This window comes from Cyanistes caeruleus, chromosome 2 (assembly GCF_971803275.1).
Source record: "Cyanistes caeruleus chromosome 2, bCyaCae1.hap1.1, whole genome shotgun sequence".
Lineage (NCBI taxonomy): Eukaryota > Metazoa > Chordata > Aves > Passeriformes > Paridae > Cyanistes > Cyanistes caeruleus.
The window spans coordinates 51,970,492-51,998,182 of record NC_141702.1 but is presented as its reverse complement, the minus strand read 5'-3'; the positions used below and the strand labels follow the sequence as shown (position 1 = coordinate 51,998,182).

General features: G+C 39.4%; 1 protein-coding gene across 3 annotated transcripts in view; it reads right to left on the bottom strand.

Annotated features, from left to right (window-relative positions):
* Window positions 1-27,691, bottom strand: part of RNF217 (ring finger protein 217) — a 63,530-nt gene that overhangs the window by 24,510 nt on the left and 11,329 nt on the right. For 2 of the 3 annotated variants that reach the window (XM_086876956.1, XM_086876957.1), the window contains exons 2-3: window positions 8,528-8,761; window positions 1,760-1,924 (exon numbers count right to left, since the gene is read on the bottom strand). In XM_086876956.1, coding sequence (XP_086733082.1) covers window positions 1,760-1,924; window positions 8,528-8,761 — 399 coding nt within the window. The remainder of the gene's footprint in view (window positions 1-1,759; window positions 1,925-8,527; window positions 8,762-27,691) is intronic. The other variant, XM_086876959.1, reaches the window with a different exon arrangement.

Here is a 27,691-nt window from a genome sequence, read left to right as displayed (position 1 = left end):
TTTTCCACATTCATATTTTTTTGCTTGGTCCACTTTATTAATTTTTTGGACAATTTATTTCAAGTTACATAATTCCATTGTCATAAACCTGAACCATGTCCTGAACCTGGACACAAGTCAAACAACTAAAATCAAAACACATACTTCTTCCCACTCCAAAAAGGGACTAAGTATTTTACTTTAAGACTTCCCAGAAAGTGAACATTTTTAGAACTGACTCAAACCTAACAACTCTTACCAAAAAGCAAGCTGCAAAAACTCTGTTATTAGGTCACACATGTGCAGGAAGAAGGGTAAACAACCAGATGCTGATTTCAGAGCTTTCCAATTTTCCTCAGTGTTTTGAAGTCTTTCAATTTCAAGCTATGGCATCACAGGCATTTCTTTCTCAAAGACCAAAATATGATGCTTAATAAACTGATGAACATTTTCTTATTTGCACAGTGTAAGGCTCCAAGTGTGACATATACTTCGTATGTTTATAAGTAAATCTTCCCATTCAATATCCATTTTCTACGAAACAGTCTGGCTTTGACTTACTACTCTGTTGGTAGCTGTGAAAAAAATAGTAAACAATTTAAGAGCAGCCTTCACTAAGGGCAACTGCAGCAGGGGTGTGCAGAGTTGTTGCCTCTCATTTGAGTAATGGGAAATACTTCTCATTTCTTTGAGGGGATCAATGAAATTTTTAGGGTGTTGAGCTGCATTTCAGTGTTGAGTAATGAGAAAGACTTCAGAGAATCATCTAGGTTGGAAAAGACCTTTGAGATCATGAACCGCAACCTTTGATCAACACCTTGCCACCTGACCATATCACTGTCACATCCAGTCATTTCTTGAACACCTCTAGGGCTGGTGACTCCATCACCCCCCTGGCAGCCCATTCCAATGTTTAACAATCCTTTCTGCAAGGAAATTCCTCCTGATGTCCAGCCTGAACCTCCCCTGGTGCAGGGAGGTGCTATGCCCTCTTGTCCTGTCACTGGTTGCCTGGGAGAAGAGGCCAACCCTCACCTGGCTACAGCCTCCTTTAGGGCAGTTGTAGGAAATGAAAAGGTCCCCCCTGAGCCTCCTTTTCTCCAGGCTAAAAAGGAGACTCAAGGGGGACCTCAGCCACTCCTCACAGGACTTGTGCTCCAGACCCTTCATCAGCTCTGTTGCCCACCTCTGGACTCACTCCAGCACCTCAACGTCCTTCTTGAAGTGAAGGGCCCCTAACTGGACACAGCACTCAAGGTGTGGCCTGTGAAGTCCCACCTTGAGGTACAGCTTGTGAAGAAGTAACATTTGATCCTACAATTACAGTTTTGCCAAGTCTTGGTTTCCCTTAGTTAACTTGTTGACAGAGTATTTCCAGCCTTACTCAGACACTGAATATACTCAAACTCTCTGGAAAACCTGAAAAAGGGCACTGTATTTCCCTAAAGCTTTACATTTCTTTGAAGTTTTATTATAGGATTAATTCATTCTGTAATTAATTAACTCAAACATTTCTATGATTCTAAGCATACATCAAAGCCCCTTCTTAGTAATTTCCGTAATATTTCTTTTACCTGCAGACATTCTGCAGAATCAGTGCAGGAACCAGCAAAAAAATCCGACCTGTTTTTCTCAATGGGTCATTAACAAGAAACTGCACAGCAAGTGTGAATTTCATTTCCAATGCTGAGCAGAAGCTACAAAGTCTCATTTAAAAAAATTAAATGTATATTTCAACAGTTTGAAGCCACTACCTGCAAGCCAAGGGAGAGCAGCTCACCTTGCATTTTGGACACTTCTGGGCATTCCTCTGCCCGTGTTCGATTTCGTTGGCCCAGTGACGTAACAGCTTGTCTCCCTTCTTGTATTCTTTGCAGTTAACGCCTTCATGCCAGGGAGAGTGGCACTTGAAACACCAGACAAATTGGCAAGATGGACACTGGATCTGTATAAATGAGAAAACACCACACATTTGCAAGCTGGGTGCTGATACAACTAGAAAGCCTGTTTTAAAACCACTGCTCTTCAATTGAGAGAGCAGATGCCCAGCAAAGATCTAACATCTTTTGGAGGCTCTGTTTTAAAAACATGAGAGGTTGTGGAAGTTAGCTTGTTCTTTTCATTTTTAAACAAGAGAAAATACAGAATTGTTAAAGCTGGGAAAGGCCTCAATCAAATGAAGGACAAGTAGCTTGGTTTAATCACAGGTACTATTTCCCAAAGTGACTGTGTGCCTCAACTGACAAAAGGCAGAATCCAGAAAGCTTATTTAATTGCCTCCAATACATTTGGGAGAACACCTAAAAATTAGCTGATAGTTTTCAGTGCAATGGATCTGTCTTTTTCTAGGAATAAACTGCACTGCCAAGGCTATTACAGAAAGTACTTGGTCTTCTGAAGGGCTCTACAGAATTCAGAATGGGTTATGAAGCTTATATTAGAAATGGTCCTGGGAGAAGGGGCCATGAGCAAGGCTCTCATCCAAGAGCCACAACTACCAACGGGAAGTCAGGCACCTCCTTTTGCTCTTGATTGCGTCAAGGCAAGCTGAGGCTGTGCCAAACAGCCCACTTGCTACAGACCACACCTAATGGTAAAACCACAAGCCATATTCAAACTGAGAAAGGATCTATTCTTTCCACTTGCTCAGTTTTAAATCATTGTGTCAAACAGGTACCATCGTCATCACGTCCTCTTCCAGAGCCTGCTTATTTTTTTTTATGAAAAGCTAAGGCAGCTGTTGTGTTTGCAGGAGTCATAAACAGAGGCACATTGCAGCTGCTTATCTGACAAAAGACAGGCCTCCAACCTGGATCACAACTAAGGAAAGCAAGAACTAGAAGCCACATTGGACTCAGGCACATCCAGGCTCCTGCAACATGTTCACTTCTGCTGTGTTTGGCAGCAAAACATCTCAGTCTCTCAAGCAACTGCTGAGCCCTGCACACCATCTCCAGCCGCAGTCCATGTCTGGCACTGCCCTGGCTTTGTACCCAGCTGATGGATGGGACCAAGGAATTCAACCAGCCAAACCAAGGGTTTTTGGTTATATCTGCGTCCAGACTTGGTTCACCACCAAACCACAGAAACATCTGTGCTGACCATGCATGGTGTGGGGGTGCTTCTCAGGAAAATACATCCTGGAGTGTAGTCACATGTGAAATCCCTGAAACACATTTCTCAACTTCTCACTCCCACCAGCTGCTGTGCCCTCCTGTTGAGTCATGACAACTGGTGTTACGCTTCCTTGACTACAATTAAGAGTCCAAAGTAGGTGCTCTGATCTCCCTTACATATTTTGCTGGGGCTAGCCAAAATTATTTACACATACAATCACTACATCTTGTTTAAAGGGAAACAACACATTAGGACTGAAACATGTGGATTACAAACATTGTTAGTTTTTACCTGAAAACTTGTCCAAGGCCATGATAAAGTATAAAACAAAAGCAATACAAAATAGCAGTCTCAAATTTAATGAGCCAGTGGCCAAGACACTGAATCAATGAAAATATACTAACCTGCATCTCTGCTTCCCAGATGAATTCTCCTAATAAAACCAGTTTAACAGAAAGGAAATTTCCTCCTCTGAGGAACCTAAAGAATGAATATATATGTTGCTACTAACCAAACTAACACAGAGCAGTGGTTGTTTCCAATACTTTAAAATACTTCTCCAATACTTTAAAAACCAGCAGGCACAAGACACTCATCTAACCTATCCTAACTCATATCTCCAGATCTTTCTTTTTTTCTTTTTCTTCCCCATTCCCTCCCAGCACTAAGTTTATGTCTTTCAACAACACATGTGACAGTGTCCTACTGCTGGGAAGACAGATTATAGAGAGCATCATATTGTAGGGATCCGTATTTGTTGTGTCTCAACCAAAGATTCAGCTTGTAGCCACAAGTAAGTGTTCTACAACCTGAAAACTTTTATTAGCTGCAGTATTCAGACATTTGAGGTGTTGAAAAGGTGGTTAAAAAGTACAAACCCAAATCAACAGGTCAGGAAGCTGCAAGTTAAAGCTTCTTCCTTAAAAGAAAGGCAACATTAATTCCAAACACAAGTTCTGTGGGTTTTTTTTATGATGAATATGTGACACATCAACTGCATACTCCATCTTTCTACTGTAGCATGTACATAAGTGAAAGCAATACAGCAGCCACCAGGATACATATTTAAACTTACACACACACACACTGACATCAGGTGTTTCCAAACATATTAATCAGGAAGTACTGAAGTACAGGATGAGGCTGTAACCGCAGGAACTAAAAATAACATTTCTTACCACAAATGGCCCTAACTGAACTAGTGAGAACTCTATGTTTCACTACCAGTTTCCTCTTCCACCTGTCACTCAGACAGCACCTTCCTCAGAACTGAACTTGTAAATAGTTTTTGTGTTTCAAATGGGCCATTTCACTTCTCTGTGGGTTCAATGCTTCCTGAGCATAACTGAAGCAAGCAAAGAAAACTATGCCCTTTAAGTAGCTATGAACCTTATTTTTCTTGGAACTAGCGGCTGCAAAAAAACCCCCTAAAACCATTCAAATGGTTTTGGATGCAGTGTGATGCCCCTGTGCTTAAGAAACAGAGCAATTACAGCAGTCTTTCACATTCTTATTCCACTTTTTCTCTGCTTTTCTGAAAGAAGTCAAATATTATTTGATTCATGCTTCAGTATTTATGCATGGAATCACCGTAGCAAGGACACAAATGCTACCTACATATGGTTTTAAACCAGTAAAATATATTATAGTCCAGTAAAGCAGACAAACTATATCTGCAAAACAAAACCTTAACCTTGTGTTTTTTCAAATACGTTCTCACACAAACATTTTCCCACCTATTTTATGATTTCTCTTTCTGTTGATTAGAATTGAGAGGATGGATATATACACAACCTTCTATGACATCTGGAGATCAGCCTCCCTTGAAACAGAAAAGATTGCACAACTTTGTGTTCTAACTCTCTTGGTGCTCAGCTTCCTGAAACACCAACCTTTGAGGCTAACATTTTCCATTTTCTTAGCAAGCCTCTCTACTGCAAGCTACTTTCAGTTTCTTCACCTCACAGGAAAAGACTTTCCAAGACTGATAGATAATTTCAACACAAAATCACAACTCAGTGTGACCTGATGATAGCAAAACTGACTGCACATGAGAAATACTCCTGGAACCTGACAGTAAAAATAGCTTAGAGAGATTTTTTGCTGCTTGGTGGAATGGCAGCTATATAACATGATGGCAAAATTAACTATGCAATTAATTGATTATATGAATTACAGTCTCTAGCTGCAGATACTGTCACTTTATTTGAAAATAAATATGGGCTCCAGCCAAAACAACTTCCTTTTCCTTCTCCTCATCATCAACCCATCCCCTCTCTTGAAATAGCTGAATATAAGCAACAACTAAAACAAATTTAGTACCCTATTAGGGCTGATCTTTGATCCAGCTCCCTGTGTGACACCAAAACATCAACATAAGCAAAAGCAGGCTGTCAGGAATGAAGAGCTGGGAGCAAAGAGCGAGAGCACAGCAAAATCATCACATCAGCAGCAGCTGAGGCTCAAGGTAGACTGAAGTGATGTACAGCCATGAAGGTATCTGCTACTTAAAACCTGATCCAAAAGTGTGGAGCTAACAGCTCTATCACAGCATCTCTTCTGGTACAAATTCTGGCTAGTTCTAGAACAACTTTCAGCAACTCTTTAGTAGTTCAAAAAATAGTTTGTGTAACAACTGCATTGAAAAAACATTTATATTTGCAAACCCAAGCACTCAAGTCCTCCTTTTATGTGACATGTATCTCTTGACAAACGTGAACAAGAAAACTACATTATGAATCTCACAGAGCAGAGTATTGCTTCTCCATGGCAAGTGGCAAGTCAAAAAACTAACAGGAAAAAGCCAGACCTTCCTCACAGAGCAAGTCTTCATACTCTTGTGGAACTTTTACCTGTTACACGTACAGGAACTCAACCAGCAATTTTTCAATTTTTGTCCACTTCCATTGCACTTTGCATAATAGCTCTGAACAGAAATTTGTTAGGGTCTTGTCTGCAACCATATTACACTCAATTCAGGACATATGAGAGGGGGAAAGGAAATTTTCAGCACTAATGCTGGATCTATTTGTAAAAAAAAATATTTTATACAGAAAAATAAATAGTTCTCTTTTTGTTCTGTGTGGCCCTAAGTGTCATGGCATACTAATGGTAGAAGAAAGGTTTGGCTAGCAAGTTCTCCTTTTCTTCCCCTTGTTCTTCCTCAACACACATGTTAACTTTCTAGGCTTAGTACACTAAGACTTGAATCTCAGCCAATTGAACTTCTGGACCTAGATCAGCTTAGCTGACACAAATCAGCTATAATGAGAATCATTTATAACTTTGCTGCCTCTTTAAATTTCTATGTTATCTGTAATTTTAATACTGTATCAAATTTTAGAAATGGCATTAACATTTTTAAAGTATCAGTTCAAATTAAGTCTTGGATTTCAGAGTGCTTTCCCCTTGCAGTGTGTTAAAGAGTGAGTGTATTGGCTGTGCTGTGATCCTACCAGCAGGCTTGTGCATTCGTGTTCCCCACATGACTCAGTTCTCTTGAAGCCAACACTCGCAGTGCTGGTGCAGAATTCATCTGGTGCAATTGCTGTTATATTACTTGCATGTGAACAGAGCAGCCTCAAAAGCCTCCAGTCAGGTGTCTCCTATGCTATACACAAAATAAAATGTGTCTTTGCCTCCAAACAGCCTAAAATGCAAGACAAAATGTTTACATGTAATCATACGGGAACCTAAGAAACAAGATAATACTGGTCCACAGCTATGTGTGTATGTAAATTACTTACACAGACTCCATGTCACATATAGTCATCTTTTTAAACCTTCTTCCTGCAAAAAACTTCTCCTTGTGCTAAGCTTAAGACAAATCACTAAAACTGTACCTACACTGAAAAACAGTTGAGGTTCAAGGAGTATGCTGAAGCCCTGTGGACCATGATCATCCATACTGCTTGCCAGCATTTTCCCAATTATATTTCTGACTAGCATCAACTAGACATTCTTGCACACAACACCTGGGCAAAGGATATCAAAGGTATCTCAAAGGATACATTTTGCCAGTCTGTTGCCAGGAGATTTAAGCTCTGCAGGTACACACACTGAACCACCACACGACAAATGAACTGTTCCTGGCTTGCACTGTGCATCACAATCTCCCATTCCTTCCCACTGTGGTTTGTAGGGCAGTTGGGAACATTTTTACTGCAGCATTTTAACTCGAAAGAACACTGGTTATGCCCTGAGGTACGTTCTTAGGTCTGGCAGGCTTGTGATAGAACAGCTGCACTACCAATGACCCACACTTGTGTGACATTAACAGCCGCTGACACCTTAAAAGAGATGGCTGCCAAAACATTACAAGCCCTCATCTACCCTGGATTACATCTGATGTGTGGTGATGATGAAGCAGATGGGTGAAGGAGAATAGCTTTGGGCAGAAGGAATTTTACTTGCAGTTTCAAGCTTTTTCCAGCTCAGTGTAAGATGACAGAAATACGAAAACACTACATCCAACAGAGTGTGTCATGTAATTCATGCCCTACACAGATATGCACAAATAGCTCATAACTCAGAATTAGCTTTACCGATTTTTCAACTCCAATGAATACACAACCTTCTACCTTTTAATCTTCATCCTGGACTGAATCTTATGCTGTGTAATTTGGGCTATCTAAACAGTCATCTCAACTCCTACTGAGGAGAACTGGTTTGTCCAGGAAAGGCCAGCTCAATCATGAAATGAACCACAACAAATCTAATGACCGGATGGAAAACTATCACAGAACATGGTGCTGCAGACAACTATTGTCTTCTGGAACTCAGATGGGCTTTCAGCAGCTCAGAGCTTATTCTAAATTCTTGCTTTTTATCTTTGATTAAAATCACAGTATAAGCAACTCTTCTATGAAAATAAATGCTGTAGAAATGTTTTTTCCCACCCCTCTATTTCACAAAGTTCTTCATTGTGAATTATGAGACTACAGTATTGTATAACATCTGGTAAGGGAGTGAAGAAATCAGAATCAACAAGCGGGACAGAAAACAGCACTATTACTAAGGAAGAAGCAAAGCCAACAGCCTATTGTGAATGTCCAGAACTCACTCACCCAGAGTTTCAGGGGAAACTTAAAAGTTGTGTGTTTAAAATTATCAGTTAAAGTGGTAACTCCCCTTTCCCAGTGTCTTCTGACAACCATATTGTTTGCATGTCAGAAAGAAAACACTCTTTAAATTAAAATGTATGTCAGGACAAAATTATGCCACCTACCAAAAAAATACACACCGAAGAGTTCAACTGCTTGAACTGTTATAAGTCAATTAAGTACTTAATCAATGATGTACTACAGGTTCATATTCCTAAACACAGCCTGCATACAGCTCCAGTGAAACAAAAAAGTTCATTTAATGCTCACCAAATGCTGTCCTATTTTTGCAGTGCCATCTAACCCACAGCCCCGGCAAGCATGCTCACTTTGTATTTGTTCTCCAATTTGGCAGGGGTAGGAATGTGGCCTCTCCTCCGGAAGGTTGTAAAGTGCTTGCACTGAGGGCATGGCTTGGTGCTGGAGTCAATGCGGCTGAGTTCCAGGAAGTATTTATACTTGATGATGTCGTCGTGGGGCAGGTTATAGAGGACAGTTGTTTCATCCAGGTGTTCGCTGCACTCTGTGATGGGGCATTTGATATCCGCTTGTCCCAGCTGCACCTGTGCATGAAAAAAAAAATAGAGCTGTATGAACTTTTGCTTGGAAAAGTTAAGCAAGCATTGGTGAATTCTGTGAGGAAAATTAACTTCAAATACTGTAACAATCTAGAGACTACCTAGCATATCGTCTTTAAATTTTTTAATTTGTGCTTGTGAAGTTACACCAAGCACACTACAATTTTTCCAGGGAACATTTTCAAATCCAAACAGAAAAATGAATTACCCCGACAACTGCAGTTATTAAACATGTTCTCTCGGTGTACGTACCATGGCTACATACACCACAAAATCAAATACAAGTCCTAACTAACAGCATCTACCCAGTACTCCATATTTTGGGTGTAATGGTCAGCACACTGCAGTCCTGGCTCATAAAGGCTGTGAGAAAGCAGACAATAGAAACGTTTACACACTGTTTCACTGCAAAATGACCTGAGAATCACAGCACAGAGAAATTAAAAGTCAACTGAGTATCAGCAGCTCTGACTCAGGAACCCTGAGCTGGTTCCTGCTCAGTACACTCAGTGCCTTTGCAGTCTGCTTTCAAGAAGCTCCTTACATGTCATACCGCATGCAGAAAGTTTTAGTTGATCTTGGGGCTGATCAAGCTAAGAATACACCCCAGAACTCAAGAGTTAAAAGTTTAAAAAAAACCAACAAGATGAAAAAAACCTTAATAAAAACCAAACTAAAATCAGACAAACAAACAAGCTTAAGGTTAACAGGGCAGAAACTGTTACTGATCTAATGAGTCCTGATAGTCCCAAGCGGATCCATATGTTCGGATACCCACAATGTGTTTCCAGAGCTCCTGGATCCAAGAACCACACTGGACCCAGATCTGCACCCCTCATACTTGGCAGCCTTTAACTGCTCGGACTCCATGCCAAAACAGCCGGTCCTACTTGGTCTGGGAACACCAGAGTTGCATCTGCTTGGCAGTGAGCCCAAGTTAATAAACCCTGTTGGATCTTGAGAGTCTGCAAGGACCCAGCTAGAGCATGTTTGTATCTGCCACAAGTAATCCTGAGAGTGAGTTTTGACTGCACAAGTACAGCTGACCACTAATTCAACTCCTTCCTTCCTTCCCTATCTCCATGAAGAGAAAAGAGTACAACCAGCATCTCTTTCCAGGAATTACTATTTGAAGGCTGGCAAGTTTGATTTCCTCACACTGCTTATTCTTTAACATGCTCAATTAGAGAAACCTGCCGAACAATACACTAAATAAGACAAACGCCTCAGATTTGGATGCAGATCTTGTTGCTTAGTGGTACCAGAAGACACAAAGATCCCCACAAATGCAGTATTTAAGCTAAAAAAGGAGGGAAAAGCCCTAAACAGCAACACAATACAACCCTGAGCCACATGGACTCTAACTGAATGATAATTCAGTCAGGAACCAGAGGATTAGAAAAGTTGTAACAGCATGGTATCAAACCCAAGGTTTATACTGATTTCAAAAAAATTCCTACTGCATTACTTCTGTTCTCTCAGCAACATAAAAACTCAGGAGAGCAAAGAGATTAAGTGTATGTTAGAGACAGAAATGCAGGGTGGACAACAGTAGCAAGTCAGACCAGAGCATGGTGGAGAACACCTCAGCAACTTATCACTGCCACACTGCCCTGAGCAGCCTTGGCTCAAGGCACAGGCAGGTCAGGATGGAGGCAAATCTCTCTGCAGTATGGAGGAGAGGCAGCTCCTCAGAATACACCCATTCTTAGGAGGGATATTCCCCACATTTCATTTCCAGCTCTAAAAGGTGGGCAGAGCTCTGCCACATGCAAACAACGCCAGGCTTAGTCTGACTTTTATACGGACGAGATTAAGTACAGGAGGAGTATGCACAAAGGCATTAAAAAACACAGAACAAAAAGAATCTCACAAACCTCACATACTACATGCTGGGGAACGCCAACATTTTATACCTGTAGGACTCTGATTCACCTGTAGCAGCATGTAAAATTGAAACTGAGCATACAGACCACTGGACTGTTCTCAGAAGAATCACCCAGTGCATCAAGGAGATGTACTTAATAGGCAGATGACAATCAGAACAGCACTACAGAGCACAAGCACGCTGCAATAAGAGAACAATTTGTTGTAGAAACACAAAAAGCTATTGCACTAGGATTAGCATCAGCTTTTGTTTAGACAAGTATAGGTACACTTTAGAACAGAATAGTGAAATTAATCCCACCTATGACTACACCATTAAAAAAAAAAAAAGCACAAAAAGCAATAGGGAGTTATTAAAAGAGCCATATCTTTTTGCAAGGAGTAAACTAAGCTGCAGTGGAGTAGCACTACATAATGAAGGTGTATTGTATCTGACGGTACTTAAGCATTGCTTATAATTGCATATATTGCTTATATGAAATGCTAGTTAGAACAAACCTGCATTTATAAAACCAAGGAATACAAAGCTCAACATTTTCTGTACTTCATGCCCACACAGAATATGATTAATATATGTGGTAAGAATCAGGTGTGGTTTCAGTGTTTATTTTGAAAATATGTTTTACGCCCACTTGAAATAAATAATTTTTAACCTCTGTAATAGTTTCAGCTTTTCAAGTTTGGCAAAGCCTAAGCCTTTTCCTGTGTTTTGAATAGGACTGAAGTGAACAGAGCTGGCTTGCTTATTAGCAGTAACTTCAATGGAGCCTTGTCCTACCAAAACAGTCCATCTTTGTGCACTAGCATCAGTAACTGATGGAAGTATTGCTTTAGAGGTAGCCTCTCAGGCTACCTGCTGCTGTAGGCTCATGACATGCTACAGAATGAGAAAGGGAAAAACAAAATCAAACAATCTCTTAGGACATTGGTACAAATAATTAGTATTTTTTTTCCATTCATTTTCTTTTTAAGAGCCTTCTCCTTTCAATATCAGCTTCTCACAATGTCAAACACCCAAGTTTTAAGAAAACCACTGTGCATTAAGAACTTCAGAACCTTCAGTATACAGAATAGCATAGTGTACTCTCACAGCATGAGGAAGGACTTATGTCTAAGAGCAGCTGAGCTGCAGCAGTGTTAAATGTCAGGCAGCATCCTGCTCTTATACTCAGTTGTGCTTCACTTCTATAAAGCATCTCAGGAGGGGCTACTCTGCTTACAACTCAGAAGGAGAAAGCAGGCTCTAGCTCCTTTCATCCTACAGAAAGGTAGCATTTTAATTATCAGAACAGTATGTACCTCCCCCTGCCAATTCGTGACATTTTATTTTAAAAGCATTTTTAATGGCAGGGGGAAGGGAGGAGAAAGGGCAGGGGGGAACAGAGACAGGACACACACAGACTCTACATTGATTTACTTACTGCCTAAGAAAGCAATGGTACCACCAACAGAAAATAGAAACAGATGGCATGATACTTTAAGTCAGAAAATAATTTCCACACCCTAAGCCTTCTTTTAAAGGAAATCTTTGTCAGCTACACAGAAAGTAAAGTTCAAACCAGACCAGAAAAGCACTGATTTATACCTGTAATTTGGCCTGCCCCAGGCTGGACATAACGTAACATTTGCAGGCTGTACTTGAGCTGCTGTATTGCAACTATATTCCTTAAAGAAGAGGCCATTCTATTTTAGAACATATATCTACAAAGAAGCATTTTCTAACTGAAACTTCACTCTTAGTTCAGAGATGCACAGGCTTAATTGCTCTTACTTCTTAAATCTGAAAGTGAACACGACCATGCCAAATATACACTTGATGTAGAGAAATTTAATTTCTAACAGTGTGCTACATTATCCTCTTAAATAACCAAGGAAGTTATGTATTAAAAAAATATTCTTGAAATTCATACATGCAAGGGAAGAGACAGTCTAGTCTAGAGGACTTTCATGCTCTAGGTAAAGAAACAGTTGGATTAAAAATCCCTTTATCTATAAGTAAAATCCTATTCCTTTCTAGTTCACTGGAAACATTTCTTTCATTTTCACTGGTAAGTTAAAAAGCAGTGAAGAGTTACTTTTCTTTGGAGTGTGTCATTATGAGTTTAATTTATTCAAAAAAACAGTAATAATTTGTAGAAAATACTTGAAGGTATCACCACAATTCAGAACTAGACAGTGGTAGGTACTAATCAAATGAAATCCAAGTATACGTGATTCAAAGAGTGACAACCAAAGACTGTAAACTTTTACTACACATTTTGCACCTGCTGTAAGGCACTTCTGTGTTTTCAGTACTAACTTCATCAGTCTGGATCCCTGATTAATGGTAGTGATAACCTGGCATTCTCCATCAAAATTCTATAAAATCAAATCCCTATGAAATACATTCTGAGCTCATTCATCCTCCCTCCTTGCTCTCAAATGGTACAAATCCCCAGTGCTGCCACAAGACAAGCAAGAATAAACAGCTAGAACTTAAGAGTAATTAGTTCAGGAGCTACTTAAGTTGTATCGTTACCAAATAGTAAAATCATCATCTGTTTTGTGTTTGCAACCTCCTCCACAGAACATTTTCACACAACTTCTTGCTTGATATCCATCACTTCACAAACCCTGTTTCATGGGGTGTTTGACTTTCACTTCCTCTTTCATTCATTTCTCAACAGACTTACAAATAAATTACTTCCTGAATGCCTGTCTCATTCAGCTGCTGCACCATCTTCTCTGACAACCATCACTCAAGAGTCACCACTGCTCAGGAGGGAAGGGCTTTACTAGTCTTTATCAGGGCATGCATCACTGTCCTCAAAAGGATCCAAAATTCTATATCTGAGCTGCCATTAAGATGATCTAAAGGCCATTTATTATTAATAAGATGAACTGGAGTATTTTCTATCATGTCATCTGTTCACAGAGACCAGCCCCGAGAGGGCTGGTAAGGGAGCTCCTCTTCACATGTCCTCTGAGTCTCTGTTCTCCTTTCACAAGTACCACACTTGCGGATGCAGCCGTGACAATGATGCCGTGATTCCCGCTCCACGTGACATTCAGAGAGTCACAAAGGCACAAACACTGCAGGCTTGAGCAGACACCACCTCTTCTAGTTTTGACAACAATTTGTTCTCAATGAGTTTTGCATTAATTACCACACTGTCAACACTAAAAAAAAGCAAAGTCTCAGGGCCTTTGAAGTACTTCCTAGTCCCTCATCCTTCAGGTGAAAGACACTCAAAAGCAAGAAGCTGGGAGAGAATCTAAGCGTACATAACTGCAATCCAACCACCACCAGCACATCAAAGATTTGACCTTTCTGCTCCAAAAGCACATTCTCTGAATGCTTTACAAAGCATATTTAAACACAGTGTCAACTTGAATTCTCAAAAGTCATCTGGTTTTTACAACTTCAGCCAGAGGCTGAGACTCCAGCTTCATTCATAACTCTGAGGACCACTGTCAGGAGCACACTTACACACATCCATGTCCCCAGGAGCACTGTGGAATGGTGCAGCTACACACCAGCGAGAGTCACAGCCAGCACCACCTGTGTGGGAAGAGACCAGAATGGCTTTAGCCCCAGAAACAACCCAAAACCTTAACTGGCAAAAATGTCCTTGGCTGCCTGGACAAAACCCCACACCATTTTGTTTGCTTCCCATTCAAACTTTTTTTTCACTCTGCCGTCACGAATATGACCCTCCTAAAAAAACTCTGAGGATAAACTAGAAAGATATTTTTCAAAATGCACCTAAACTCAACCAAACCTTTTTCTTAAAGGCCTCTAAATTTGCTTTCTTATTTGATGACATGTAGTTCTACTCCTTATTTCTCCCCCAGAACTAGATGTTACCTGCTCACATAGATCTGGTATCAATAGAAATATTCAGATTTTACTTGTCCCCACCACATAGGGATAGGATTTATAGAAAAACAAATTAATACTGAAATTCTCCTTGAAGGATCTCAGTAGCATTACAAGTAGCAAAGAAAAATCCATAAACAGTGAAAATTTATCCCACAATTATTTATGTGGAAAAAGACAAAATCATAAATTCATTCTTCTGCTATTCTGCTAGGCAGTAATTGGGTTCCCCCACCACACATGAGACCTGGAATAGGCTCCTCAGCTCCCATTTGCCAAGCAGTATTTTATTTATTTCAAATAAAATAGGGCAAACCACTGTATATTTGCACAACCTATTCACTAACCTGTATTACTAAACCTCTAATACAGATAAGCCCAACAGCTGTCAGCAAGAGTTAATCAACCCTTGGTTTCTCCAGCAACAGCTGCTGTTATGTTTTACTGTTGTACCTACAGAAACACTTCATAATGCTTGATATCCTTCTGACAGAAAGTGGTACTTAGCATTTTACTTAGTATAAAACAAGAAAAGCTCTCATAATCAAGCAAAGGACACAGGAGAAGAGAAGCACACTCTTGCTTATCTCACTATTACATCCTGGAAGGTGGCATCAGAACCTGACAGAGTGGGCATGGATGCAGGTGAATACTAAAAGACACTGAGAACTTTAAACACAAATGTCTCAACTATACTCTTCACCAATCTGATCATCTACATTCCTCAGTCTATAGTGGACAGGCATTTTATAGCTGTTCCTGAACTATCCTGCTTTCCTTCAGAAAGATATCCACAACTACTTTCCATGCCTTTGTCAGTTTTCAGTTTGTGAGTTTTCTTGTATATGTATTAACAATCAGTATTTTCATGCTTGACTATCAGGCATGAAGCCAAACTGTGTCCTCGTTACTTGATGAATTTATTAAAGAAACAGCAGAGTTGCATAGGTACAAGCAGAAGCAGAAGAAAGCCTGAAAAGTATCTTCTACCTGGCAGGTCATTGTCAGGAGTAATATTAGACATGAGGGTAAAATACCACCAATTGTCTTCCCCTACAAACAAGGTAACTTGAATAACTTCTTTATGTGATCAAGTTGTTACAAAATAGCTAAGCTTTGATTTATAAATTGTTATTTTGCTCTGCCTTAAAGTAACCCATCTCATAGTACCAGTACCAATCCACAATGCAGCTGGTTTAGATGAAAAGCTATGTTCCTACAAGATACCAGGAAGAGGCAGAAATTGGTAACTTTCACATGGCTTCAGTGATGGACGAGCATGCTGACCCATTTTCAGGAATAAACCTGGGAAAGGCTAATGCAGAACCAACTTTCAAGCCTCTCTCCACATGCCATCACTTGGACAAAACTTAGATACTGTGCTGTAACTCCAATGTTACATTACTTCATCAAGCTATTTCCCACAGTGCACTGTAAGCTGAAACCACATTTTGATTCATATTTAATGCAATGATGGATACAGCCGCCACAGGGAGGAAACATACAAGATAAACAAGTGCAAACAGTACAGCCTTCTCCAGGGAGCTGAGGCAAAAGCTTGAACAGTGATTCTGATCCATACTTGGAGAAGTAGAACTGAAAACAAGTGTCACTCCAGCTGCAAGAAAATTACTCATCAGCAAAGAGTTAAACTATTACCTAAGATACCTCAGCAGAAACCTACAGCACAGAAGAAAAAATCATCTTATGAATGCACAATTCTGTCCCATAATTGATCTAACCCTGTAGAATGCTGCACTCATCTAGTGCACAATAATTTTTAAAAAGCTTATTAAACAGCTGAACTATCAGGGTTAATTCTCCTGATGATCAGACTATGGCTGTAATTCTGGGGTTGTTACTGTGTCAGGTCATTCTACCCAAGAACCTTACAGAATAAGGCCCCTACTGAAGCTGGAGCTTCAGCTTGATTAAGGGACAGTTTATGTATTGACTGCTGCAGACCTTGCTTGTCAAAAGCAGCCAGAATCTTTATATCATAAAACAATTAGAAACAGCAAAACAAGAGGGAAGCAGAAAATATAGGTGTTGTATACTAGTAAATGTGTTTAGAACACTATAGTCCACTTACCACTTTCCTAAAGCAGAAAAAACATGAAGCAAATTCATTTAAATTCCTAAAGGCAGTTCTATCAGCTGACAAGGCTATTAATATACTCATTTTCACATCAGGTTTACAACAGGAGAAGAAATTACAACTTCCCTTTTTTTTTTACAAATTTTCTTTATAAAGAAAACAAACCAAAACCACTACTGTGTATCTCATCTGCTGTTTATATATGTAAATCTGTGTTTAACAGATAAGCATAATATAACATGGCCTTTACTACAAACCTTTTACTGTTTAAAAATGTCAATATGGATTTGACAAAGATGTTGCAAGGTAGTGTTGTGGTCTGATAGCCTGCTTTTGTGATGAGGCAAAAATGAACAACCAAGGTAGACTAAGTCAAGTGCCCTGGGTTAGACTTGACTAAAATCTCAGTGTTAATAATGAAGAGGAGATTTGATTTGTGCTAAAGTATCATTGTGATCAGATAAGGCTGTGGAAATACTTGCATGTAGGAGAAAAAAATACCCAAACAAAACCACCTCAGGATTTCCTTTCCCCGTCTTGAGTTTTTTATCACTTTGAGAGTAACAGCAGTCCCAGACAGTGTATGAATATGGAAAGGTGGGAAAAGGTGGTGTTATCACTGAATTCAGATCCCTGCAATCATCCTTTCTGGCTGGTTAGAGAGACTGACCTGGAATAGAAAGGAAAATGAGGACTCCTACCCACAAGATTTCTCTTTCTGGATGGTATGCCATGTCTACTCTGTATCACCAGTTTAACCCAATGTCTCCAATTAAGTGGTCAAATACATGGACCTGAAAGGTTCAGGGCGCAGGTCCAGCCAGACCTCTCCCATACCAGCTGTTCCCAGTATCCCTCCCCTGGTCTCAGACCCCTTCAGCCACTCCATCAGATCAGTCAGCCAAGACTGACATTACACCAGACTGCATCATGACTAATGGCTAAAAATTTATGGAAGAAGTCAGTGTAGCTTTTCTTTCTTCCTCTCTTCTTTAGAGAGCAATTGCAAGGGCTGCAAGGAGAAGTTTCAGTTAGCTAACACAGGAGACTGAAGTGGTTTAAATTTGTTTTCTAATTTAAAGCAGCTGAGTTAATTCTCCTTGTGACACATTATCACTAGCTCACAACCCAAGAGAACACAGACAAGGAGACTTCTTGCAGAGGTAGCAGGCCACCAGTTGTGTTACCTGTCATGTCAATCTACACTTTCAGATCAAGTACCAAGCACATCTCATGTTAACTGTGTTTACTTTTAGGAAGCTACAAGCTCAAAATATGCTCAGCAGCTCCTCTCAGTAGAAAAAACCAACTTAATGACAACTATAGCACTGTGGTTGGAGGGGTGCACTTGATCACTGCCTCCATGCGAGTCTAAGTAACAGTGCTTTGTGCACAGGTACCAGAATTTCTGTTCCTCAGAAAGAAGCCTGTATTTTGGTATAGTCAGGTGATTATTAGGTTTATGAGTACTATTTTCCCATTTTGCACAAGTATTTAAAATGCTCAGCAACATGCATGAAAATCCTTCACTGAGCTTCAGGTCTCAGCTCAACATCTGCCCTAACATCCAGCACACAGCCCTTCAGGTGGTCTTCACACTTTCTCCTTCTGTTGGTGCAATTCCTGCTCTCCTCTCAACTGTTTCCCTGAAGGACAAAGAGTCTTATCTGTAAAGCCAGAGCAAGAGGAACAGTTATAAAGTAAGTAGGTTTCTCAAGATGAAGAAATAAATTACCTGAAATGAAACAACTAAGCTAATAGGTAACCTCAGCAACTTTGGACCAAACAGCAGGGAGGAACTCTACCAACAACTGTCACATATGCTACGAAACATCGTGAAGCAGCTGCCCATAAGAATAAAACAATGATTATTACAAGACATACTATGAATAGGACACCTCATTAACTTGACATACACTGCAAGAACTTTTAAATAAATATGTTTTATTGTTCTATTCCAACAGTAAAGATGTTACACCTCTGGAGACTCCAAGTTAAAAATGGTTGTGGTAGGAGAAACTGCTTGCAGTCAGAAGAAAACCTCTACTTATTTCTGTAGGTACTGCCTACCTCTTTACAAACAAAAGTAATTTAAACTTGTCTCAACATCACCCCCTGCAATAAACCAACACCCAAAACCAGAATATCCAATGATCATTGATTACAAAGGTTTGAAAAATGATGAACAGGTTGTTAGATACCTGGATACTCCACTTCTGCAGGGCTGCAGAAACTGGTTTGTCATACTGAATTTTTCTAGAAGCATTTTTGCAGTATTGGAAGGTAACAGTTTCCAAACCACCACCAGAAAGGACTGGGGACCAGGAGGTGACAGGTGAAGTGAGGTGAAGAAGGTATCAAGTCAACTATATGCATCTCCATTTCTGTAGCCACATACTCTAGTAGTAATTGCATTCAATACCAGTTGAGGAAATCCTAGTTTCATTAATTATGTCCAAAGAATTTATATAGTCCTCAGTGGGAGAAAGGCTACTAAGTAGAAACTGAAGCAGCACAGGAGTAGAAGGTAAAAAGAAGGTAACAACACAAGACGGTTTGTACACAAGAACATACATCTCCAACTCTAGATTTTGCCAGACCAAAAAGAAAGGATCAACAGATTTTGTGACAAAGAGGCGAGTAGATAAACAGAATAATTGCTAGCAAGGAAAACTTTTCAACAGTATCTGACTTACTTTGTTGATATTTTCATTGAAATGGAAACACCCCACATGATGTCAAACACTGATCTGTCTAGCCAAAATGCTAGTTTTGTTTCAGATTTTTAATCAGATAAGAACTCTTGTTTTGTAGAAAAATAACACAACAGTTGCTCTTCATTTTCTGTGATTATTCCCTATGGTTAAGCAATCATTGACCACCATTCAGCACCAAAACAAGCTTCTCTAGAGGCCTGGGTAGCTGCAGCAATTCACCTCAGAAAGGGGAAAGAAGTTACAGTTTTGACAGCTTATTTGGGGAGAGTAAGAAGACATGAACAGAAAATTCAGGAAGAATAAAGAAGAGGGACCCGTATCAGCCTTTACTAGGAAATTCTGCCTTTCCCAAAATTTGCATCTTTTCTCTCCTGCAGTTTTCCCCTGGAAAATAAAATCCTCTTGCCTGACATTCATGGGGAAAAAACTCTAGTCTTCAAAATGTTCTGAATCCACCTACTTTTCCTGACTTTAATAATACACATACAGACTGGCTCACCTTTGAATTGTTCCAGTTGTTCCACATGTTCATACAGGGATGACTCTGCACTTGTAAAGTCTCTTTTTTACCAGCACCAAACAGCAGAAGCTGCCACTAAAAGCTGCTGCTGTTGCTATGCAGGAAACTGCTGCCCCAAAACACACTGGATTTCTGTGCAAAGTAAGGGCAGGAATATTTGTATTTGTGACTTCTGTGGCTTTGAGAGAATGCCCAAAAATCCAGGTAAGTTTAATATATTTTCAAAATGCTCCCTGCAACAAGGAAAATGAATGGCATCCTGCTGCAGAACTAAATTGAGTTGTATTCACATTTCTAAGAATCAAAACATCATTGCCCGAGAATAAATATGGTTCTAGTGATTTTCTAATAAATCAGGCAATTTTAGAATTTCTGTTCATGTGTGTCTACTTTTGACTCTTCCCAATCACCCCAATACACTATAGGTTTTGAACCTATAGAAGAAGAAACAAAAACGCTGAGAATTTCTGGCAGCACAGTAGGATAGAAAACCAGACTGATGATTCCCAAAAAAAGGACTTTTCCCCAACCACTAGGATTTCTAGTACTTGTTAAAACAAGTCTCAGAACTTTCCTTGGTGGCAAGAGATGAAGTTCAGTGACTTTACCACACTTGTATTCACAAGTGGACAGGGAGGGATGTCAGAAGCATCCTTCCAGAGCTAGTCCCTGGCACTCCCCCATGCTCCTTATGTTAACACCAGCTGTCCCACTGTGTGCCTGTGCAGCTACATAATTTCCTGCTAATACAGAGAACTTACTAAACCTTTAGTACCAAGTAACACATGATATTAACATTAAGATGGCTCATCTGAAATTCAGTGGCTTAACTGAATGAAAGCTACTCTGATTTTCTTCCCTAATACACTCTATGTATTCTCTACATAAACTGAACGTGACATCGTTGAAACAGCTGAAAGGACACATAAAAGACTAATATTTTTTCATCAAACTTCATTTGAGAACAGGCTAATTCACCCAAACAGCATGAAAAAAAGTAACAAAATAAATCTGTTAGAATTTATATTAAAGTATCAATGGTGTGGTGTGGCACTGGAACAAGGTGCTCAGAGAAGCTGTGGATGTCCCATCCCTAGAAGTGTTCCAGGTCAGACTGGATGGGGCCCCAGGCAATTTGATCTATGGGGTGATATCCCTGACTATGGCAGGGAGACTGGAACTAGATTATCTTTAAGGTCTCTTCCAACTCAAACCATTCTGTGATTTTGCAAAAATGTAACTTTTTAAAACTGCATCACGCAGGTAAAAATGACAAAAATGAAAAAGCCAAAGGGTGTTCATGGTTAAATCCACAAGTCATTTGCTGACAAGCAATGGCAAACCATTATCAAGTTTAAGAACATTTTATTAAATAACTTACATTTAATGAAAAGTAATAATTAGCTGTATCCTTATGTGGAGCATAACCTAATTATAATGCAATTTTAAATAATGAAGTCTTCGGAGTCTTCTTTCAACCTGTACTGAAATACCTGTCTAGTAAAATATTTTAATGTAAGTATGGTAAGAATTATAGAAGACCAAAGAAAATACTGACATATAGTTCAAGTGGAATAGAAAAGTGCCTGAGTCTTTCAGCTGATCAATGATTCCTCCAAATGATCACTTCCATATCATGTTTTCATATGCAGAATAATTATGCAAATCTTGCACAATGAACAACTTAATACATATAATACATATAATATATACAAGAAAGTCTGACAAAACTATGTAACTCAAGAAAGCAATAAATATTATTAAAATTAGGAAAAATAATGAAACCCTATTCCAGTGCTAATTTCCATTCACTTGCACAGTTTGTGTCTCTGAAGTACAGTTATGCTTAAAAGTGCAAATTACAGTTCCATTTGATTTCTCATTTGCAAAACTACAGCCATTAAGAAAGAACAAGCTAGCAAGTCTACACAGAAATAATGATAAAACAGATCATGAAAGCATTTTTAATGTGCCCCTTCAGCAATTTCTCCACACCAAAGCTCTAAAGAAAATTATTAATTTCTCATAATTTAATATAAATGTCTTGCAAGTAAGAATGTCCTTTTCCTAAAACCAGCTTGAGTGACCACAATGCATAGCTCCTAGTGATTCTGAGTGCCAAAGGTTGAGTCCACAAACTGAGTCACTGCAGTAAGTGGTCATTTGTGAGAAGTCCCCAGGGACTTGGCTGGAATCATCCTGGAAGGCTCTAATAGTATCAGGAAGAGAAAAACTGACAACACAGTTCTTCTACCTTCACTATTACATTATTCCCTCTCATCTCATTGCTCCTAGACTCATGAAAGTTGAAATAATCCTCTAATCCTCAAAACATTTCTATGGGAAGAGTATCAGCTTCTACACATTTTTGTCAGCAAGGTAGAAATCAATCCTTCACATACAGATGAAAAAAAACCACAACTCTTGATCAAAGGGAATTACTACTAGGAGCAGCAGGCAGCTACCTCATGCTGATTATGCGAGGGAGATATATGCCAGGAGGGATCACATCCCAGGAAGAGCAAATGAAGGGAGCAAGTAGAGCCCTGGAGCCTCAGCTGCAGCCTGCAAGCACCCAGCCTCTGCTTGCTGCCTCTGTTACTTGCATTTCTTCTGATCCCTCTGCATCAGGACTCCCACATACCACAATGGTCTCATTACTCACCAAGCCAGACAGTCATCTTCCACATAAGAAGTCAGGATGTCCACTGGAATGCAGGCTGCCTTCAGGGACCTTACTGTGGCACAGCATCCAGAAACAAGGGCCTCTGTCCCATGCAATTTAATCCACCACAGCATTTTAAAGGGGTTATTAAAACTGCCAGCACGGACAAAAAGTGCATCCAAGTTAAGTCCCACAGGACTGGGACACCTCAGTGCTGTAAGAATTAGTGAGTTAAGCCACCTAATGAAAAAATCTGCATATGGTGAAAAACTGCAGTTAAATATTTCATTCACTGTGTACAGCATTTGTAAGCATGAAGACAGACATGCAATACTGAGTTCCTCAGTCACTGAAACACTACAGATTTTTAGTGTAATAACCTAAATGCAATTTGTTGGGGTGGAGATTGTGTGGGTTTGTGTTTTTTTGTTTGTTTTGTTTGGTTATTTTGACTTTTAACCACCGGAGCAATCAAGTAAGTGGGTTTCTCCTAAGTTTATGCTCAGAATTCTTCAAACTAACTGTTTACTAGGATTTCCCCCATAGATTCAAGTAGGACGGAACATTTTCATCTGGAAGAAACAAAAAAAAAAAATCTAGAAATCTGTGTCAGAACTCTTCAATTCTAACAGCAGACAAATTGCACCTGTGATGCAAAAATGGTAATTTTACTAAATTAAAAATACACTTGCCAAATTCACAAGAGGACTTCACATGTTTTTCCTATTTAGCTAGGACAGCAGACAAATATCTTAGAATGGAATATCTTGGATTCACATTGTACATGAGACTAGACAAACTGCATACATGCAGTACTGACTACCACACAATAGAAGTACTTCTAAGAGACCCTTGGGAAGACCCATTAAACTGTAAATTTGAGTGCAATACAGCAAAGAAAACCTGGCATACCTGCAGAAACTGCTCAAGATATAACCAGAAAAGTACAACAAAAAGCAACAGAAAAGTCCACGAGTAGACCATAACTTTTACTAAGCCCCCCACTAAAGATGGGAGCACCACAATTCTGCCTATATTCCAGGAACTTTACAATTACTGAGGTGTGCAAATTCAGAGAGCACAGGACCCAACAGCAAACACAGAAATCCAAATGAGAACATAAAAGGAGAAAGGAAATTAGGCAAAATATATATATTTCTACTTTCATTATATGGGCTGTAATTTAACTTTAGTATGAGAGTTTATCATCATATTCATACTGTTACCGTAATCAGTGTAATTCAATACACTATTTACAAGTTCAAGGAAATGCCAACTGTCAGATACTACTTCCCCAAATTTACAGTTTTTGTGTCAGAAAAAAAAAAAGTTTGGAATTTTACAAGTTTGCAGCTAGTTTCACATGAAACAATACCAAAAAGCAATGTGTTGTCCCCAAAGACTTGGGGAAAAGCAAACCCGGTTTTTAAAGTAGTTTAAACTGGAGCTACAATTAGGCATGATTCCAAGTATTTTTAACTGTGGTCACCATGGGACAAGTATCACTGAACTGCTCTCCTAATTCTGTGTTTCCAGTTAAAAAAATTCCCAAAAATCTAGGGGGAATTTTTTGTTTGCTTGTGTTTGCACCACGTAGTATTAGCACAACTAATTTATCTGTTGTACAACCCAAGACATAATAAATGCAAATAATTTTTCTAAAACCTAAAACCCAAAAAAACAACTTTTAAAATGTCAGTTGGTGAAAGCAACAGTATGCCAAAGCAACACCAAATTTCCTAATGCCATGTGATGTGTTCTGTAAGTTGGGTACTGAGAGCACCCCTGTTATTAAAAAAAGCCCTTTTTTTTTCTGGTCTCATTAGTGCAGCCCTACCTGCCCAGCTGTATTAGTCACTTCCTGCACAAGCATTTGGACACCTACATGGCATCAAAACACCTATTACTCCATCCAACACAGTATACAGCATTAACTGAAATATTAAAGCTGCAATTAGAGTAAACCTGTCTTTTGTGACATCACACACAGGCAATCTACTGCTTCAGAAAGATTAGATCTTTTTCCCAATGCCTTCCCACCCCCAATCACATTCTGTTCAAAGACAGAAGACAGGAGGAGGAAAAAAGGAAGGAAAAGCAGATAAATCAAGTTTTAATCTCATGGTTATTCAATTCTCTTCTTACTCATAGAGCTTGACAGGTAAGAAAAGGGAGAACAAAATCTATCTCTTCTGTTACTTCAAGGAGATGGGAGGGTGTAATTACAAAACGTTTGGTAAAAACCAGTGCAATAGTAAGATAACTACTACACGCTGTTATACTTCCAAATTTCACAACCATTCCACTTTGCAACCACAACTATTTGTACAATAGAAGCACAAAGTTATTGAGCTCTGCCTTCAAAACCAGGGAGCTAGAATCACAGATGAGTAACAGAGTAAGACAGGCTAGCCCAGAACTTCTGCAAGACACAAAAAAACAATGCTTCCCATGACCACTCTCTGCTTTGAACATAGTTCAGTCCCCTCCAGCCATGTACAGTGTAGCAAGGAACAGAAAAGCCAGCTGCATGACACAAATGATGTGTCATGAAGGTTCAACCTTGTCTTAAGTGTCTTAGCTGAACACAACAGAGCAACAATAGCAGCGCAAAGCATGGACAGCTCGTGGGGAAATCTACTACCTGCTCTAAAGCAGTTCATCAGACAAAAAGATGTGACACATATTTACAAAGATTCTCCTGCAGGGAAGTCTCTCTCCTGGTCAGTTAAACATTGACAGCAAGAAAAACAAGACACACACTTCAAGACATCAGAAAAAAGAAAAGTTCACAATTAAGTAATTTTCACTTGAATGTCACCAATGATCAATCTGTAATATGACCAAGTTTGTCTTCAATTCTATAAGCCTTTCCATAGCGCTACTACAAACGCTGTAGGCAAAAGGATCATTGTGAAAAGGAAATTGCATTTAAAAAAGCACCTGACAGTGGAAAGGAAACTTATCCAGGAAAAGGAAATGGAAAGAGAGCAAAAGTTAGGTGCTGGTGAGAACAGAGGTCACTCTCCAGGATCTTCACAGCACCCACTAGATAAGCATATATATTTTGAAGAAGCTCAACTTCCTGACATAAATAAAGGTTTTATAACCCAATCAAAATACGTATCAGCCAGCCATTTACTTCTTTTCATCCATCTTATTACATGGGCTGTAGCACTGCATTTTTCAACAGTCAAGATGTATTATTAACTGATATATTCCAGAGAGGGCTCTCATCAGTTTTTGCACCATGGCCTACATATACAAAGAAATACATTAAAATCATACAACTCTCAGAAATATTTTTAATGTTTCAATGCCTGCTGGTATCAGCATATACCAGTCTTCATGTTTGTGCAAAGTTTGTTAAAATCCAGAAATAGGCTTATTGTGATCCAACTGGTCCTCATACCAACTGCAGAGCCAAAATTTGTATCTATCAGTGCTTCCATTAAATGTCTTTTCAGACTTCACTGATGAACTCAGAGGCATGAAGTGATATAACGCTGCAGGAGGGTCAGTTTAGTTTGGTATAAACCTAACTTAACAAGAACTGAATAAAAAAAAATATTCTTCCACACTGCACAATCTTCAAAGGTGCAAAGACATACAGAACATTAAAAACATAAGGCATGTATGCATGGCTACCAAGCTTCTACCTCTATGCAAGATTTATTGATTTTCCCTGTGGATCTAGCTTCTATGTAAAGCAGCTATAAAGAGCACAACAGCTTCAACAAGTTCATCTAGACAGTTTGCAGATGTACTGCGTGACAAGTACAGAAACTCAATGTTTATTGCACCTCAGCAGCAAAGCCCTCCCTATGTACACCAGGCCAGGCACTCACCCAGGACGGATTTCACCATAATCCCCAATAAACCACCTTGCAAGTACCCTGAGCTTCCAAAGGACTACCCTGGCAGCCAAGATAAGTACTCTAAGAATGCCAAAATACTTCCACCAAACTTGACAGATATTGGTATTAAAAACTAGAAGGAAAAAAAAAAAAAAAAAAAGAGAAAAGAACAACTTAGAATGAGATACCAGGAGATAAATCCAGTCTGATAATGCTGCAGCCTGTACTGAAACACACAGCTGAACTACAGACTAGCAGAAAGACAAGGACATTTGACAACCAGCTACTTCCTTCCAGTAATTTACAGCAAATTTGCCCAGGTGGTAACACTTAGTTTCACAAAAAGAAATTTTTTTGAAAACAGACCCCACGCCCAAACCATGTGATTTCAGAGATTGTTTTTCAATATTACATAGCTCTTCCACCTTAACCATCTGTTCTGTTCATTGTTTTAATGTAAAAGCAATCAGTGGAAACTAAAACAATCACTGGTCTTTGCTAAATGTTCTCTCTCACTAGTTTCTTTATACAACAGCCTGCATGAATTCCCTTGGAGAGTTATTTCACAAAGGCATCCTCTATAGCCTAGGTCAACTCGGGTAACACCAATGCAGTCTCTCCTCTGCCAGCAGAGGGAAGGAATCACTTGGAAATTGCTCTGATTCAGCCAGAACACTCTAATCAGAAACTGTCTCAAAAACTCAGTTTTGAAATTTGAGAGCTACTCCTCCTAAAACCAGTGTGAGATGCTTGACTTTACCTTCTATACAAACAAAACAATGCCAGATACAGAGCACTGCTTGAAGCATGCTGCAAGCAGGTACACATTTGGCATTACAAAGTATTTTGCTGTTTTCAGTGGTCAAGAAAAAAAGTAACATCAGATAATAAAATTCTTCTACTGTTTCCTCACTGGACTCCAACTTCTCAACAGAGTGCACTGAGAAGCACAAGCAGCCTTACCATCCAACTCCACCAAATTCAGCACACAGTGACACCATATGGAAAGCCTTCTTTTGAGAGTACTGAAGGTGCTGGCTTTATGAACTGCTCTGAAACAGCACCTTTCTTCTCAATTTCAGAGACTGGAAAGATGCTCCCAAATCCCTCTCTCCAATAGAGGCTCATACTGATTTCTAACCTAACTTAATTCATTGCAATTTTTAGTTTTGTGTTCTGCTAAAAATTTGTTACAAGTGCCTACCCAAATTATCCCCTCTTGCATTTAGACAGAACAGTAATTTATTCTCCCAGGTCTCCTTATGCTCAAGTAAAGACTCCTGCATCTGCATAGCTCTTTTCTCCTTGCAGT